Source organism: Pleurodeles waltl, chromosome 9 (genome assembly GCF_031143425.1).
Source record: "Pleurodeles waltl isolate 20211129_DDA chromosome 9, aPleWal1.hap1.20221129, whole genome shotgun sequence".
Lineage (NCBI taxonomy): Eukaryota > Metazoa > Chordata > Amphibia > Caudata > Salamandridae > Pleurodeles > Pleurodeles waltl.
This window is the reverse complement of record NC_090448.1, coordinates 693,087,951-693,101,320: the sequence shown is the minus strand read 5'-3', so window position 1 is coordinate 693,101,320 and position 13,370 is coordinate 693,087,951. Positions and strand designations below refer to the sequence as shown.

At 41.4% G+C, this 13,370-nt stretch overlaps 1 protein-coding gene across 1 annotated transcript in view; it reads right to left on the bottom strand.

Annotated features, from left to right (window-relative positions):
• SCYL1 (SCY1 like pseudokinase 1) overlaps window positions 1-13,370 on the bottom strand; it is a 1,332,837-nt gene that overhangs the window by 759,332 nt on the left and 560,135 nt on the right. The window contains exon 10 of the mRNA XM_069207794.1: window positions 4,459-4,614. Coding sequence (XP_069063895.1) covers window positions 4,459-4,614 — 156 coding nt within the window. The remainder of the gene's footprint in view (window positions 1-4,458; window positions 4,615-13,370) is intronic.

Below are 13,370 nucleotides of genomic sequence, written 5' to 3'. Positions count from 1 at the left end.
AGAACCTCAAAGAGTTAGATACTTTCTGATCTAAAAATGGATACTACACCTCTTCATCCGGCCTCATGCAACCAGGCATATTACACAGTTTGAAAGATGTTTACTCACTTAAGATGGTGACAAAAAGATAGTTTAAGTAATATAGCAGATTCAGCTAGATGCTCCGCCACTGACTGAGGCAGGAGAGGAGGGAGAATGAATTAGAATACCCACCTATTGATCAAGAAAGGAGTGAGGTGGTGCCTGAGGAGTTCTTCTGTAGTATTGGTAAAGAGTTGAGGCGACTGATGTGGAAGGAGGTTTCTACCAGATTTGCCCACTAGAAGTTAACACAAGGGGCGTATGAAGGAGGTATTGCCCTCCCCAATATGAGGGCATATCACTGGGCTTTGCAGCTCACTTCTGTGAACGACTGGGCATTTGCCCCACAAGAGGTCTCCTCTGATAGACATGATAGACAACGGGTGGGACTGACGCAATACCATGTGGCACTTTACGGGAGGTAGCGTACAATGGGGTGGCCATCATATTTAAAAATAGTTGTAGAGATCTGAGGGAAGAATGACCAAGGGTCTGGGGTAACACAGAAAACTGATCAGGGACATGTCCCTTTGGGATTCGGTGCAACTGGGTGAGACTGGCAGGCTCACCAGTTTTGGTGAGTGGATTTTAATAAGGATTAGTAAACTAGGTGACAAATGGGTAGAGAATTCTGTAAAGCCTTCCAGGGATGCCAGAGAGTTAGGTCTTCCACTATCACAGACTGGGACATGTTTTGCAGATGGTTATACTAGGAGACACCAGAGAGGACATGGCCTCCATAGAGAAGAGAATGCTGACTAATCTTTTGCTGCAAAAAGCAATATCACTCACCTATCAAAAGATCATTACCAATATGCCATATACCTTGGTAGGGCTCCATGAATGGTGGGAACAGCATGTTGGATAATTAAAAGATGAGATTTGGACCAAAGCAATACAGGGCCCTAGAAAGGTCACAGTCAAAGCCAGGTTCTCCATGGGCTATATTACACTAGGATTTTGATCGCCAGAATGAGGAGGGCTCACTCTGTAGATTACCTTTGGGGATGGGGGCTACAAGAAACGTTAATATATACTATTTGGGAATGCCCCATGATAATGGGCTTTTGGGATTGGGTTATCAAATGTATCTCTGAGGTGACAGATTCAACTGAATCCCTAGTAGTAGACTCTGAATCCCAGGACTATGGGGGTTTGATACTTGTGGCAGGTATCAAAAGTTGTTTAGTAGTGTGGGGCTTGTTGTGGCACGACAAAACATAGCACAGTTGTGGGGGTTACCCCCGTCCACCCTCAATTGGAAGTGGAACAAGGATTTGGATTGGCGAAGAAAAAAATGTTAATAAAGGTCGTGGCTGCCAAAACTATTTTAAACAACTTTGAGGCCCTGGAGATGACACTGTGATTATGAGCTGCATGACTGAGAATCCCTCAAGAGCTGGGATTAACATTGTAGGAACTCGGAAGGCTATATAATAGCTGAATTACTCTGCTGTATGCATTGTGTATATGTACTCAAATGTGCAAGGATGATGTGTTTAAAAAAATATAAAATAAACAAATGAGAGGTGTTTGTCAGGAAAACACTCAATAGCATGGAACCTTAGAGCCTGGAAGAACTTGATAAAGTACTATACTGGTATCAAACAGCAGTCAAACTACATACATAAGTAGGACCGAAACAGTTTGAGGAGTGTTGGAGATGATATGGAGAGATAGGCATACTCACATATTTCCTTTGGAACTATTCTAAGTTCAATAAATATCATGCATCAACAATCCTTGATGCAAGCATCTCTACATTTCAGACCCAGATTCCCATCTATCCCAATGGCAGTCCTCCTCAACAGTATGCTTACTCATTACTATCGCTGAAGGGAAGGCACATGTCACTGGGCTTGTTTGCAGCAAAGTAAGGCATCACTTAATTCTGGGAAAAAATGACTACCTCACAAGAGAAACTGCTACCCCCAACTAGGGGCCTCCTTGGCATGAAAAGGTATCTGCAGCAACAGAATACTTTGAGACACACTGGGCTCATTCCTAACCCATTTATCAACAGACATTGGCCCTGATCACAAGTTGGGCAGTTAATTTCGACCCGTGTGTTAATCCCCATTTACGCACGGGTTGAAATTATGAGATGTTAGGTATTTACCACATTTAATAGTTATCGGATGTGTAAATAACTCAACCTTCACTAAATTTAGGCAGGTCAAACCTCATGAATTTTAACTGGGGAAAACCATACAATATTTACTGTATCATGCAAATTTTGGTGTGTTAAACACCAAAATCCACATGTTATTCGGCAACAACTCGTAATAGTGGTATTCATCGATAAATAATACACCCTGTGGAATCATTATTTGCCAAGTGAGATAAATACTACGTTTAATTGCACTCAGGGACTATGCAGGCTTATTTGTCCCATATATCTCAAAATATTATACTTTATTCTGGCTGTTCTGTTGCAACTCTCTTGAAAACTAAGTAAATATGAGGGTGCAGGGGGAAGGCACAACTTGGAGCCAAATATCTCAGCATGGATGTAGTAGTCAGGAGTTAGTTCCTGTTGAAGGTAACACAATCGTGATTCCATGTATTACAAATTCAGAATTAAATCTTTCCAGTGCTTGAAGCCAGGGCTATTGTAACAAAATTCTTGAATAAAAATCTTTGATCCATAAATATACGTAGGACTGGAAATACACTGATAAAACTTACAAAGGTTATTTTAGTCACACCATACAGTAGTAGTCACGTATTATACTTCAAATAAAAATACTTTCTGAACTTGTGCTGCTTGACCAGATTGAGAAAGCATGCCATTCAGTACAAGAGCAGTGAACTACATTTTTTCTTTTATCTTCTCAACAAAACGTGAGGTAAGCGCCCCTTGCTTACATCCAGTGACACATTTTACATTTGAATCCGGACAATGACAAATAAGACGCCCATTCTTCTGGGCGTCAATAAACTGAGTACCAGTAAATGGGATAAGAGCAACACCTGTTATTTTCCCAAACAAGAAATGGCAAACTGCTTCTCTAAAGCCTTCTTAATATGAATCCCAGTTTTCAATTTTTGTCTGATTTTTACACTAAAATGCAGTACGAGTGACTACCAATGCCAACAGTCAAGACTTGAAAGACAACAACTCTGTGCACTGTCAGCAAGTTAAGTAATAAAATGATTACATTTCCCAAGGAAATTTAGCATCTACTGATATGCATATATTTTGGTATAAAAAGGTAATGTAGTCCAATAAGTAGACTGTTGTAGGGATCACTGTCAGAATATTGGAACCAAAAAAATAATGTGGACAGAATATTGTCTCAAAAATATTGAGGACCAAAATACTGAAAAGTTAAGTGCAAATAATTAAGTATAGATTTACTATTCTTAACTCCACATCTACATAGCTTGAAGAAATATACATATATGTGGAGTTATATATAGTAAAACTTTACTTACCAATAGAAAGTTACCTACATGATATTTTTGGCCTCAATATTCTTGACACAGTATTTTGTCTCACAGTATTTTTAGTTCTGTTATTTTGTCTAAACATCTTGTTGTAGTATGTGTGGCTCCTCATGTACTTAAACATCATGTGCACGCACGCCGTTATGGTCATGTGTTGCTTAAATAAAGGTGGATCTTTATTTTAGTAGCTGTAAGATCAAAGTTTTTTAAATAGAAAATCAACATAAAATCTTGTTTTTCTGTTGGAAAGCTGTGAAGGCAAGCTGAGTTCTGCAATACCGTGGCATATCTCAGACTTGTAAGTTGCTTACTTTTTGAGACACATGGAATTATGGCACCAGTCTATGCCTGCCAGAAGTATTAAACGCTAGAAAGATGCAATGGTATTGCCAATACTTGTTTCAAAATGATATTAGACAAACATGTGGATCGGTTTTCTACAGAATTTTGCATTTAATGCAAATAAGTTTGACGACCAGACATAAAGAATCAGGCACTTTCTTTTTATTCGTACCTTTCTACTAATTCAGTGCTTTCTTTGCTGTACAAAGACCTGTGTCTTTTCCTAGAGTTGTATCATATTAAAAATAACTAACAGGATTGGGGAAAAACATAGTCACTTCTCCAAACACAAATACTGATGTTCCAAGATTTCTGCAGAAGTATGATGGAAGTCAATACTTAATTCTAATTCTAGAAATGTCCACTACATTTTGAACCTTACTGCCAGGTCTAAAATTTTTAACACTAGGCAAAATTTCACAACTAATTCTGCATTGCAAAGAAGGATACATGTGCATTAACCTAGTGAAATGTGCAATATTAAGGGATCCGCAGGAATATACATTTTTTTTTTAAACTGAGTATTAAATGATTCATTTAGGATATGTGTCTGGGCTGAACAGTGCAGGATACATAATAACTTACAGTGGCATTAAGGTAGGGGGCGATTTTTCCAAGGCAGACGGTAGTGTTGCATCGAATTGGGCCCTGGTCATCCTTAGACTGAAGGCGTGCAAAATGTTTCATTAGTTCCACATTTAGGTTGGTTTCGTTGAGTTTTGGAGCTAGCAGCAGCATCGACTGAAATAAACACAACAGAGATGTTACAATAACACATCATGGCCCAAGTCTAATGGCCACAATTTCTTATGTTCCAGCAAACTGCAATATGTTAAATTCAACGACACATTTTGGTAGCCTGGCATGCTAGGTGTTATTCTGTAGTGCGCTAGTGTTCCAACAGCCTTTATCAATATTAGCACTATATAGCACTTCACTAAAAAATATGGATCTAAATTTTCATGTGTTCTACCAGCAGACATGCAAGGTAAGCAAGACTAAGAAAACACTTATTTGTTAACTTATGGACTAACGGGGCAGTAGGAGCAAGTAGAAGGAATATAAATGCAATAAAAGGACCAGAGCTTTTGTCATTTCACCCTACTCTACAATAACAGAATCTAGCCAAGTTCTTTTGGCAATTTTAGTCTTTCAATCAATTTTCATAGCAAGCAGTAATAAGTTTCAATCAATGCTTTTTTGATTTTCTTAGTTTTTTTTCAAATCAGTAGTTTTGATATGTGTATCAAGTTCACTGTTCATTTATAAATCTACAAACGATTGACGTATGTGTCCCTCAACTGAAATAGCTATCCCTTAATCTCGCAACATCAAAGATTCAAACTCATTAAGGACAACATAGCTTTTAACTTACTTATTGATGTGGATGGGTTTAGTGAACTGCCTACAGCATCAAAATGGAAAATGTTATTTAACTGTAAATATTGGTTTGCAGCTTGTTCTTACAAGATTCATTTACTGTGCACAGTCCTACAGTCTAATAATTGGCCTAGAAAAGTACATATTTTTGACTTTTTTTTAATAACCATCTTTATTTAAATTTGCTTTATGTGCTGAAAACAGGCACTGTAGAAACCTTTTGCAGGAACACCAATTTTCTGCTCTGATCCTTCTGAGTCAATGTTCAGCCAATATCATGCTCTCAAGTCTGCAGGAGTCATGCCAGTGGGTACTAGTTTTTATGGGAGATGGCTTTATTAAGTCAGGTAACTAGCCTCTGGCCAGTGCCCATTGTGCAAAGTGTGTGCGTCAGGGGATGTGGTTCGGACTCTGTGTCTGTTGCGGATCCATAATCGTTCCAGCTTTCCCGGTAGTCTATACTTCACAAATTGGCCTAGGTTCCAGTCCTTCCTATGTGACATGTCCCGGAAGGCGCAAATGGAGCACTGAGGAATTTCCGGAGCATGCTGTGGCATTCCAGGCTTAGCTCGCAGTGCTGTATACTCTTGTGTGTCACCCGGAGGAGGCCCTTAGAGGGTGTAGGCACCATAGTGTTGGGGAGAAATAGTTCATGCATGAGTCTAAGCCCTCTTGTCCCAGACCCTGCACATACCTCTGGTCAAGTGATGCCTTACCAGCCAGCAAGTAGATCATTGGAGCTGCACTGCTAAATAATAGTGTTCAAACACTGGGGGACTCAACCCCCTGTGTTCTATTGGGAGCTGCAGCTTGGCCAAGGCCACCCTGTGCCTCCTCTTGATCCATATGAGGCTGCCCTGCATTGCATTCAGTGATCGAGATGTGCTCCAGAGGATGCTGATCAGTATAGTAGTGGAACAGTACTGGAGCCTCGGTAGTATCACCATTTAAGAAACAAACACTCAGCTCTAAACTGCAAGGGCGAGAGAGCACCAAAGGATGATTTGGGTTCGAAGGGAGGAGATCGCCTTTGTGAGGTTTCGATCCATTAAATCTTGAGTTGAGTGGTATATGTTGATGTCCAAATATCGAAAGATGTGAGGTTGCCAACAAATAGCGTGTGCGCCTACCTCAATGTGCTGGCACATACCTCTTAGCCCAGTTAATCTCCTAGCCTGAAGCGGACTGAAAGGCATCCAGGATGTGCAATATTTCACCTATACTTATGCAGATCTCTTTAGCATACACCAGGGCGTAGGTGGTATGCAGGGAGACAGTGTGAATCATGCTGCCCATTGGTATGCCCAAGGCTTGTCCTGAATGATGTGCTGATTGCGGTGCAAGAGGCTCCATTGCCAGGGCAAAAAGCACTGCGAGAGAGGGCATTGCTGACGTGTGCCCCCCTCTGACAGTGGAGGAGTTAGACATTTTCCACCCTATTTTTGCCCTCGCCGTGGGCTCTGCATAGAGGAATTTGATCATGTTTAGTAGCCTACCTAGGGGTGTGAAATAAAATAAATATTTACTTCTCCATGGGACAGGTTGCTTCAAAAATTTACTTGTCCAGTAAAAAATTCTACTTGTCCCTTTGATGCCATGTAGTGCAGTGACAAATTATGCCAGGGACTTCTTTATATAAAAGTCCCACCCCCCCAGCAAGCATTCAAAGTTTATAAAGATACAGTAATAAAGTCCAAAGTATTCTGTCATCTTTATTCTTATCTTCAAATCGTTTTCAACTTAAAATGTAAATTCATAGTATTCACATGGATTCTGAGCCAACATAATTAATGAGCATGAACACTAGCTCATGGTAATAGTTTTTAAGAATTCCTTTAACTTTTATTTTCCCTTGGAGCTTGGATGTCTGCCTACAATTAAAAGATTCAGCATTTGGACTCTTATTACTCTGCATTAGCCCTGATGAAGTAGGTGGTATATTTACCATAACGACGAGATGTGTTGGTTCAGAGTGCATGTGAATACTACATCTATACATTTTAAGTTATAAATGATCTGAAGATTGCACTAAGGGTTCACGGAATACTTTGGACTTTATTACTGTACTTTTCATAACTTTTGATGCTGGGGGAGGACTCAGACATTGTCGAAAGCTGTGTGTTTCCAAGTAAAGTGGTTGGTGGCCCCTTTTCCCGCCTTTAAGCACCATCTTGGTATTAATATATTGACCTACTACTGGAGGCTAGTAACAGGATTGGCCTTCTCAGAACTGCCATTTTTTGCTTGATCAATATATAAGACCTCTGATAAAAGCCTTTCTGATTATGCCAGGGATAATACTATAGTAGGTCTTTAATGCTAGCACTTTAATTATTTTGCCATCTTTCTGCACATCTTCATGCTGTGGCTGGAGGTAGCGGTAAGCAATAGATCTGAGGTTGTAATGCCCTTTTGAGACTGTGCAAACCTACTAACTTGCATATTTTAGGATTTCTTTACCAGCTCTTCTCTAATCTTTTCCCATACTGAGAAAGGTTGGGATTTTACTCCTGGCAGGGGCAGAGGTGGAAGTTCTTCAAGGGTTGGGAAAAAAAAGTGGTTGGAGGGAAAGTGAACTTGTAAACGCTCAATAGATTTTCATATGAGCAAACCTACACATACATATTTGCTCGTGCTAAAATACAGTTCACACCTATTTTCTAGGAGTACAATTTTTTACTTTACTGCTGTAAATTCTTGTGAATTCATGAAAGCCATAATTCTGCATAAATGCGGACATATACCGTGGGTGCACATGTTACTTTCTTTAAGAATTGGGCCCCTAATTAGGTCTGCCGTTACCAAAGACCTTTTGTTTACATCAAAATTCTACTTCTCAATCTATTGGCTGACTTTACTGGGAGTGATAGCATTCTGCCCTTCCACAAGGAGCATACTGGCACACAAAGTAGTTTTGTTCAGTGACAGGAACTACTGTGGCAATGTGTGCTTTTTGAGACCTACATTTTTTTTTTTTTGCCAATGTTTGTTACAATGGCGAGGGCCCAGCAGATCCCCAATAAAGTTTTTCAAAAGCCTTAAAAAGCCTTGTCAAAACAAGAAACGTATTGACAAAGCCAAAAGACTGCCAATCAGTGTCAGATTGGTTGTTGTTTACCATAATCTTGTTGAAACTGTCAAAACACTGATTTTCCATTATGAATATTTTTGGGAAATGTTAGCATACATCAACAAATTGTACTACATGATGCCTCAAAGAAATATGTCACAATAATTTAGCAAAACGTTTTTTTTCTTATTTGTATTTGTTTTCTGAACATGTTAGGTTTTGCATTATTAAACCATAAATACAAGTTTGAACAGCATTAAAATATGGACAAAAACATTACCACAACTGCTGACAGTTCCTTTCTACGTAGACTGGCAGCCAAAGGGTCTGTGCTTCAGGAGGTTGGGCCTACTTCCCCCAGGAACAAAATAAACATGAAAACTTATTTTACTTGACCCGAACAACATGTCCTTGGCATTGGGCAATAGGAATGCCATATCCCTCCTACCGCTTATGGACACTTTTTCCTAAAGCCGCAAATATATTGTCCCAATCTAGGGTGTCAAATACTTTGTCAAGGTTGAGGATCAGACAGGCAGAGTACAGCCACTGCGGCAGAGCCTCCTTTTGGATTCTATACAGCCCACAGATGTTGAGGGTCAAATATGTTTGGTATAAACCCATTTTGGTCAAGGTGAACCAATGCTGGCACATGCCCACATAGCTAGATAGCTTAGGATCCTATAATCACTGCCCAACATGGAAAGCTGTAACCTCTAGGGAATCGTGTCCTGGTTTCAGGATCAATTTCAGGAATGCCTCCCGTAGGGGTGGGGGCAAGCCTTCTGCAGCGGGTGCAGCAGAATAGAGTTCTAGTAATTTAGGAACCAGAACAGTTTTATAGAACTTGGTGGGCAGGCCTTACAAGCTCGGGGTTTTGCAGGTGGGAGAATCACAAATTGAACCTCAAATTTCTTGCTCTGTAAGGGGGCTGTTCAGGGCCTCTCTCTGCTCTGGCATCACTACTAGAACAGACCCTGAAATGTGTACAAAAGGCGCCGTATATTACATCCTGGGTCGAGGTGACGGATGTCGGGGGAAACTCAGATGAAGGTCAATGGTGAACTGTCCATTTCATGCCAAAACCACACCAAAAGTGACCCAGCTTGTGTCCATTTGCATGCATCTTGGCCAAGCATGCCCTGTGACTCTATGCAGCTACTCTAGGAGGCGGGTGTGGTGATCTCTCTTTTCAGTCAGTTCATCCTGCGTGGAGGCATGATCCAGCGCAACTCGCTCAAGCTCTTTCAAGAAGGTCTCTAGCTGGGTGAGCGCCTGGCTGAGGGTAACTCGTGCGTCCAGCACAGCGCGGATGCAGAATCCACATATCACAGTTTTTAAGGCTTCCCATTCAACCAGGCATGTGGTGGCCGTCCCACTGTTTACACCTATGCAATTAACCCAGGTTCCTCGGGTCATTTCCTGGAATGCTAAGTCCTCTAGTGGCATGGGCTGGAAGCCAGGTCGGCACTGCTGGGAGGGGCTCCCCCTACATGACACGTAATAAAAGCGGGTTGCGGTCTGAAACGATCTTTCCCTAGTATTCAGTCTCTACAACGTTGCGTAGTGGAGTGACAAAGGATACAATTGAGGCGGAAGTGCAAATCATGTGGTGATGTGTAGAAGTATTCCTTGGCAGCTGTCAACTAAGTACCAGTGCATGAGCCACTGTGCCAAGTATGATGCTGCAGTAGCTGCAGCGAAGTGGGGTGTGAGAAATATCTAAGTGGGGGTCCAGGACACAATTAAAGTCCTCCGTCAATAATCCAGGGCAGATGGGACCATCTGGTCAAGGGTGATGATATGCTCGCCAAACTCTTCCTGTGCAATGTACAGAATTAAGACCCTCCCCCGGAGCACAGCCCTAATGTCCAGTTGACCCTCCACAAACATGTAACCTCCATCCAGGTCAGTCTCAACAGCTGTACTGACAGCTGTATCTACATGTGTCCCCCTGGCGGAGCTCAAGTAGGTTGTACAGAAGCATTTGCCCCTCTAGCGTTTTTTAAGCTGGAGGTCTTCCAGGACTTGTTGACAGTAATGCTGGCCAACTGATAAGCCTTTAAACAAGCTACAGACTTTCTGAGATCTTAAGATGTAAAATAAAAAATGGGGCCACCAAATTTGGGTAGGAAAACCTTTGGTTTGCTTGCTGACAGAAACCCTGAGAATACTTGGGTATGGAGGGGACAAAACAGGCTAACTCAAGGCTGCAACAAAACAAAATACAAAACAGCAGAGAAAAGAATCACAGTGCATCAGAAACCATCCACGATGACATTCTAGGGCTTATGCAATACACATGGAAAGACTGAGCTAGATAAGTAGTCAACAAAAGTGGTAGTGACGCATGCTTATCTGGGTTAGGGTGAAGGGATAAAATCAGTTAAAATGGGCTGACCATATACATACTGGCTATCATTCATACTGGTGGCAAGCTTGGCAGAAACACAAGTGGGAAGTACTGAGGTGAACCCAAGGCTGTTCAGTGAGTGAATTTAGGTACTCTTTATTTTTACACTAGCAATGCAGGGGAAGCTACGCTTAGTGTTGCTAAGGTGAGGGGATGGGGATAGCTAGAGGGAACAGGGATAGCTGGAGATGGAGACTCGCATCTGAACGTGGAGCAAGTATGTAAAGATGCTTACTATTGTAGGCTCAATTCTTTTATTTAGATGGACAACTCACAGACACCCCCTGACAACACAGTTACAACTTTAAGAGTCTCAAAAACCCAAAAAAGCGTCTGAGAATCCTGCGTCTGGCCACTTACGTCAGACGTATGTCTTCTTCTGGAAATACACTTGCAGATTGGTCAGGGTAGGCTGATATCTCACTGCTTACCAAAACTGTACTACTTTTCTGCACTCAAGAAAACAGAAGGAATAGCAATTTTGATTAACTTGTGCATTCATTTTACAAAACTGGCAGTTAGGAGGGATAAAGAAGTGAGATGTGTGATCTCCAATGTCAAGTAGAGGTAGAACCCCCTCTCAATCGCCTCACTCTATGCACTCAATCAGGGACAGGAAGCTTTTATAAAACGATCCCTCAGGAAAATAGGCAATTTTATTTCAGACCCTAATTACTCAAGGAGATTTCAATTTGGAAATGTGCACACAGCAAGACAAATTCCGCACTGACAGGGATGGGTGAAATTTATGTTTCATTGCAGGTCAGAGGAAGGAAAAAAAAAAAAACATATTTGATTTTGTGGGGTGAGGGAGGCGGAGTCTTAAATATCAACAGGACAGCTAACTTGCTAAGCACAACAATACATGGAAGGCTTGAAAGAGAGTAGAAGGGAACACATTTGAGATGCTCAAAGCAGTTATCGCAGCACCTTGATTAAGGAGGCTGCCTGTTTGAAAGTAGTAACACACTCTTTTGGCTAATCTCACAAGAGATTAACACTACACAGACAAAGCCATAAGACCAAAGCCTCTAAGTCAACTTGCCCAAAACTAGCTACGCTAAGGGTTCAGATCTAGCAAACTGAGAACAAGGCCAACTACATCTTAGAACAGTTGGACATGCGCTTACATGAGGGAGGCAACAAGGTGGTCAAATTGCTAGTCAATAAATTACGGATACGATCAGCCAGAGACCACATTATTGAGCTTAAGTAATCTCAGACATCACTGGAGCAGGAGTACAATTCATTCCAGGTCTTCCTTTAGACTTTGTATAAAGCAGACGGTAGCGACCGGCAGGCAAGATAGCAGTAGCTGAGCTTCATACACAAAGTTGCGAATAGAGCATAATGAATTCCTAAGTATTCCAATCACTAAAGAAGAAGAGTTTATAGAAATACAGGGTTTGAAAGTAGAGAATGTCCTGGTACCTGTTGGCTTTACAGCCATGTTATCTAAAACTTCTGTGCCCTAGCTGTGGGCACTAATGACCGATGACTTTAATAAGATAGGCAAGATTGAGGGTCATCCCCTCTTTGATCCTAAAGCCAGACCAAAACCCTGAGGGATGTTCATTCTCCCTGTCTATGCACATGCTCAAGACAGACGTGAAGTTAATCACAAAAGTGTTGTCTAATAGACTGGATGACGTATGCTCTCAATGATACAAGCTGTTTAGGCCGGATTCATCTCGGAATTTAGCATAGAAGATAACTCAAAAAAAAAGTCCAACATCTAATTGACATTGCCACAGGAAAGTGAGGGAGGCACCCCTTCTTTCCCTTGATGCTGAATAAGATTGTGACAAGGTTGACTGGGAGTTTATGCAGGACACAATAAGATCTTCGGACTATGCCCAAGAGTACATTTGCACTCTGCAGTGAATGCTGGAGAGTGCTGAAATATAACTCTGGAGACACCTCTCACTCACCGAAAAGAAGTTGCCAAGACCTTGCCTCCAAAGCCCATGTCCAGGGTTTTTGTGTGTTTTCTTACTCAACAGGCAGTTTCCGCAATCAGACTTCCCTCAAAGTAATGCTTCTCAGAGACATTCCTGCCTCTACCCTGGTCCCCAGGGCCAGTAAAACACACAGAGAGCACTAGGAAGGTCAGGAACATATTATTTAGAAAATGGCTTCTATTTAACCCCTTTCACTGCCAGGTCTTTTCCCCCTCAGATGCCAAGCCTTTTTTTGGCTATTTGGGGCAGTTCACGCTTGGACCCTCATAACTTTTTGTCCACATAAGCTTCCTATGCCAAATTTACATCCTTTTTTTCCAACATACTAGGGATTCTAGAGGAATCCAGACTTTGTGGGTTCCCCTGAAGGAGACCAAGAAATTAGCCAAAATAAAGTGAAAATTTAGGTTTAAAAAAAAACAAATGGGAAAAAAGGGCTGCAGAAGAAGGCTTGTGGTTTTTTCCCCGAAAATGGCATCAACAAAGGGTTTGCGGTGCGAAAATCACCATCTTCCCAGCTTTCAGGAACAGGCAGACTTGAATCAGAAAACCCAATTTTTCAACACAATTGTCTCATTTTACTGGGACATACTCCATTTTTACTATTTTTTGTGCTTTCAGCCTCCTTCCAATTAGTGACAGATATGGGTGTGAAACCAATGCTGGATCCCAG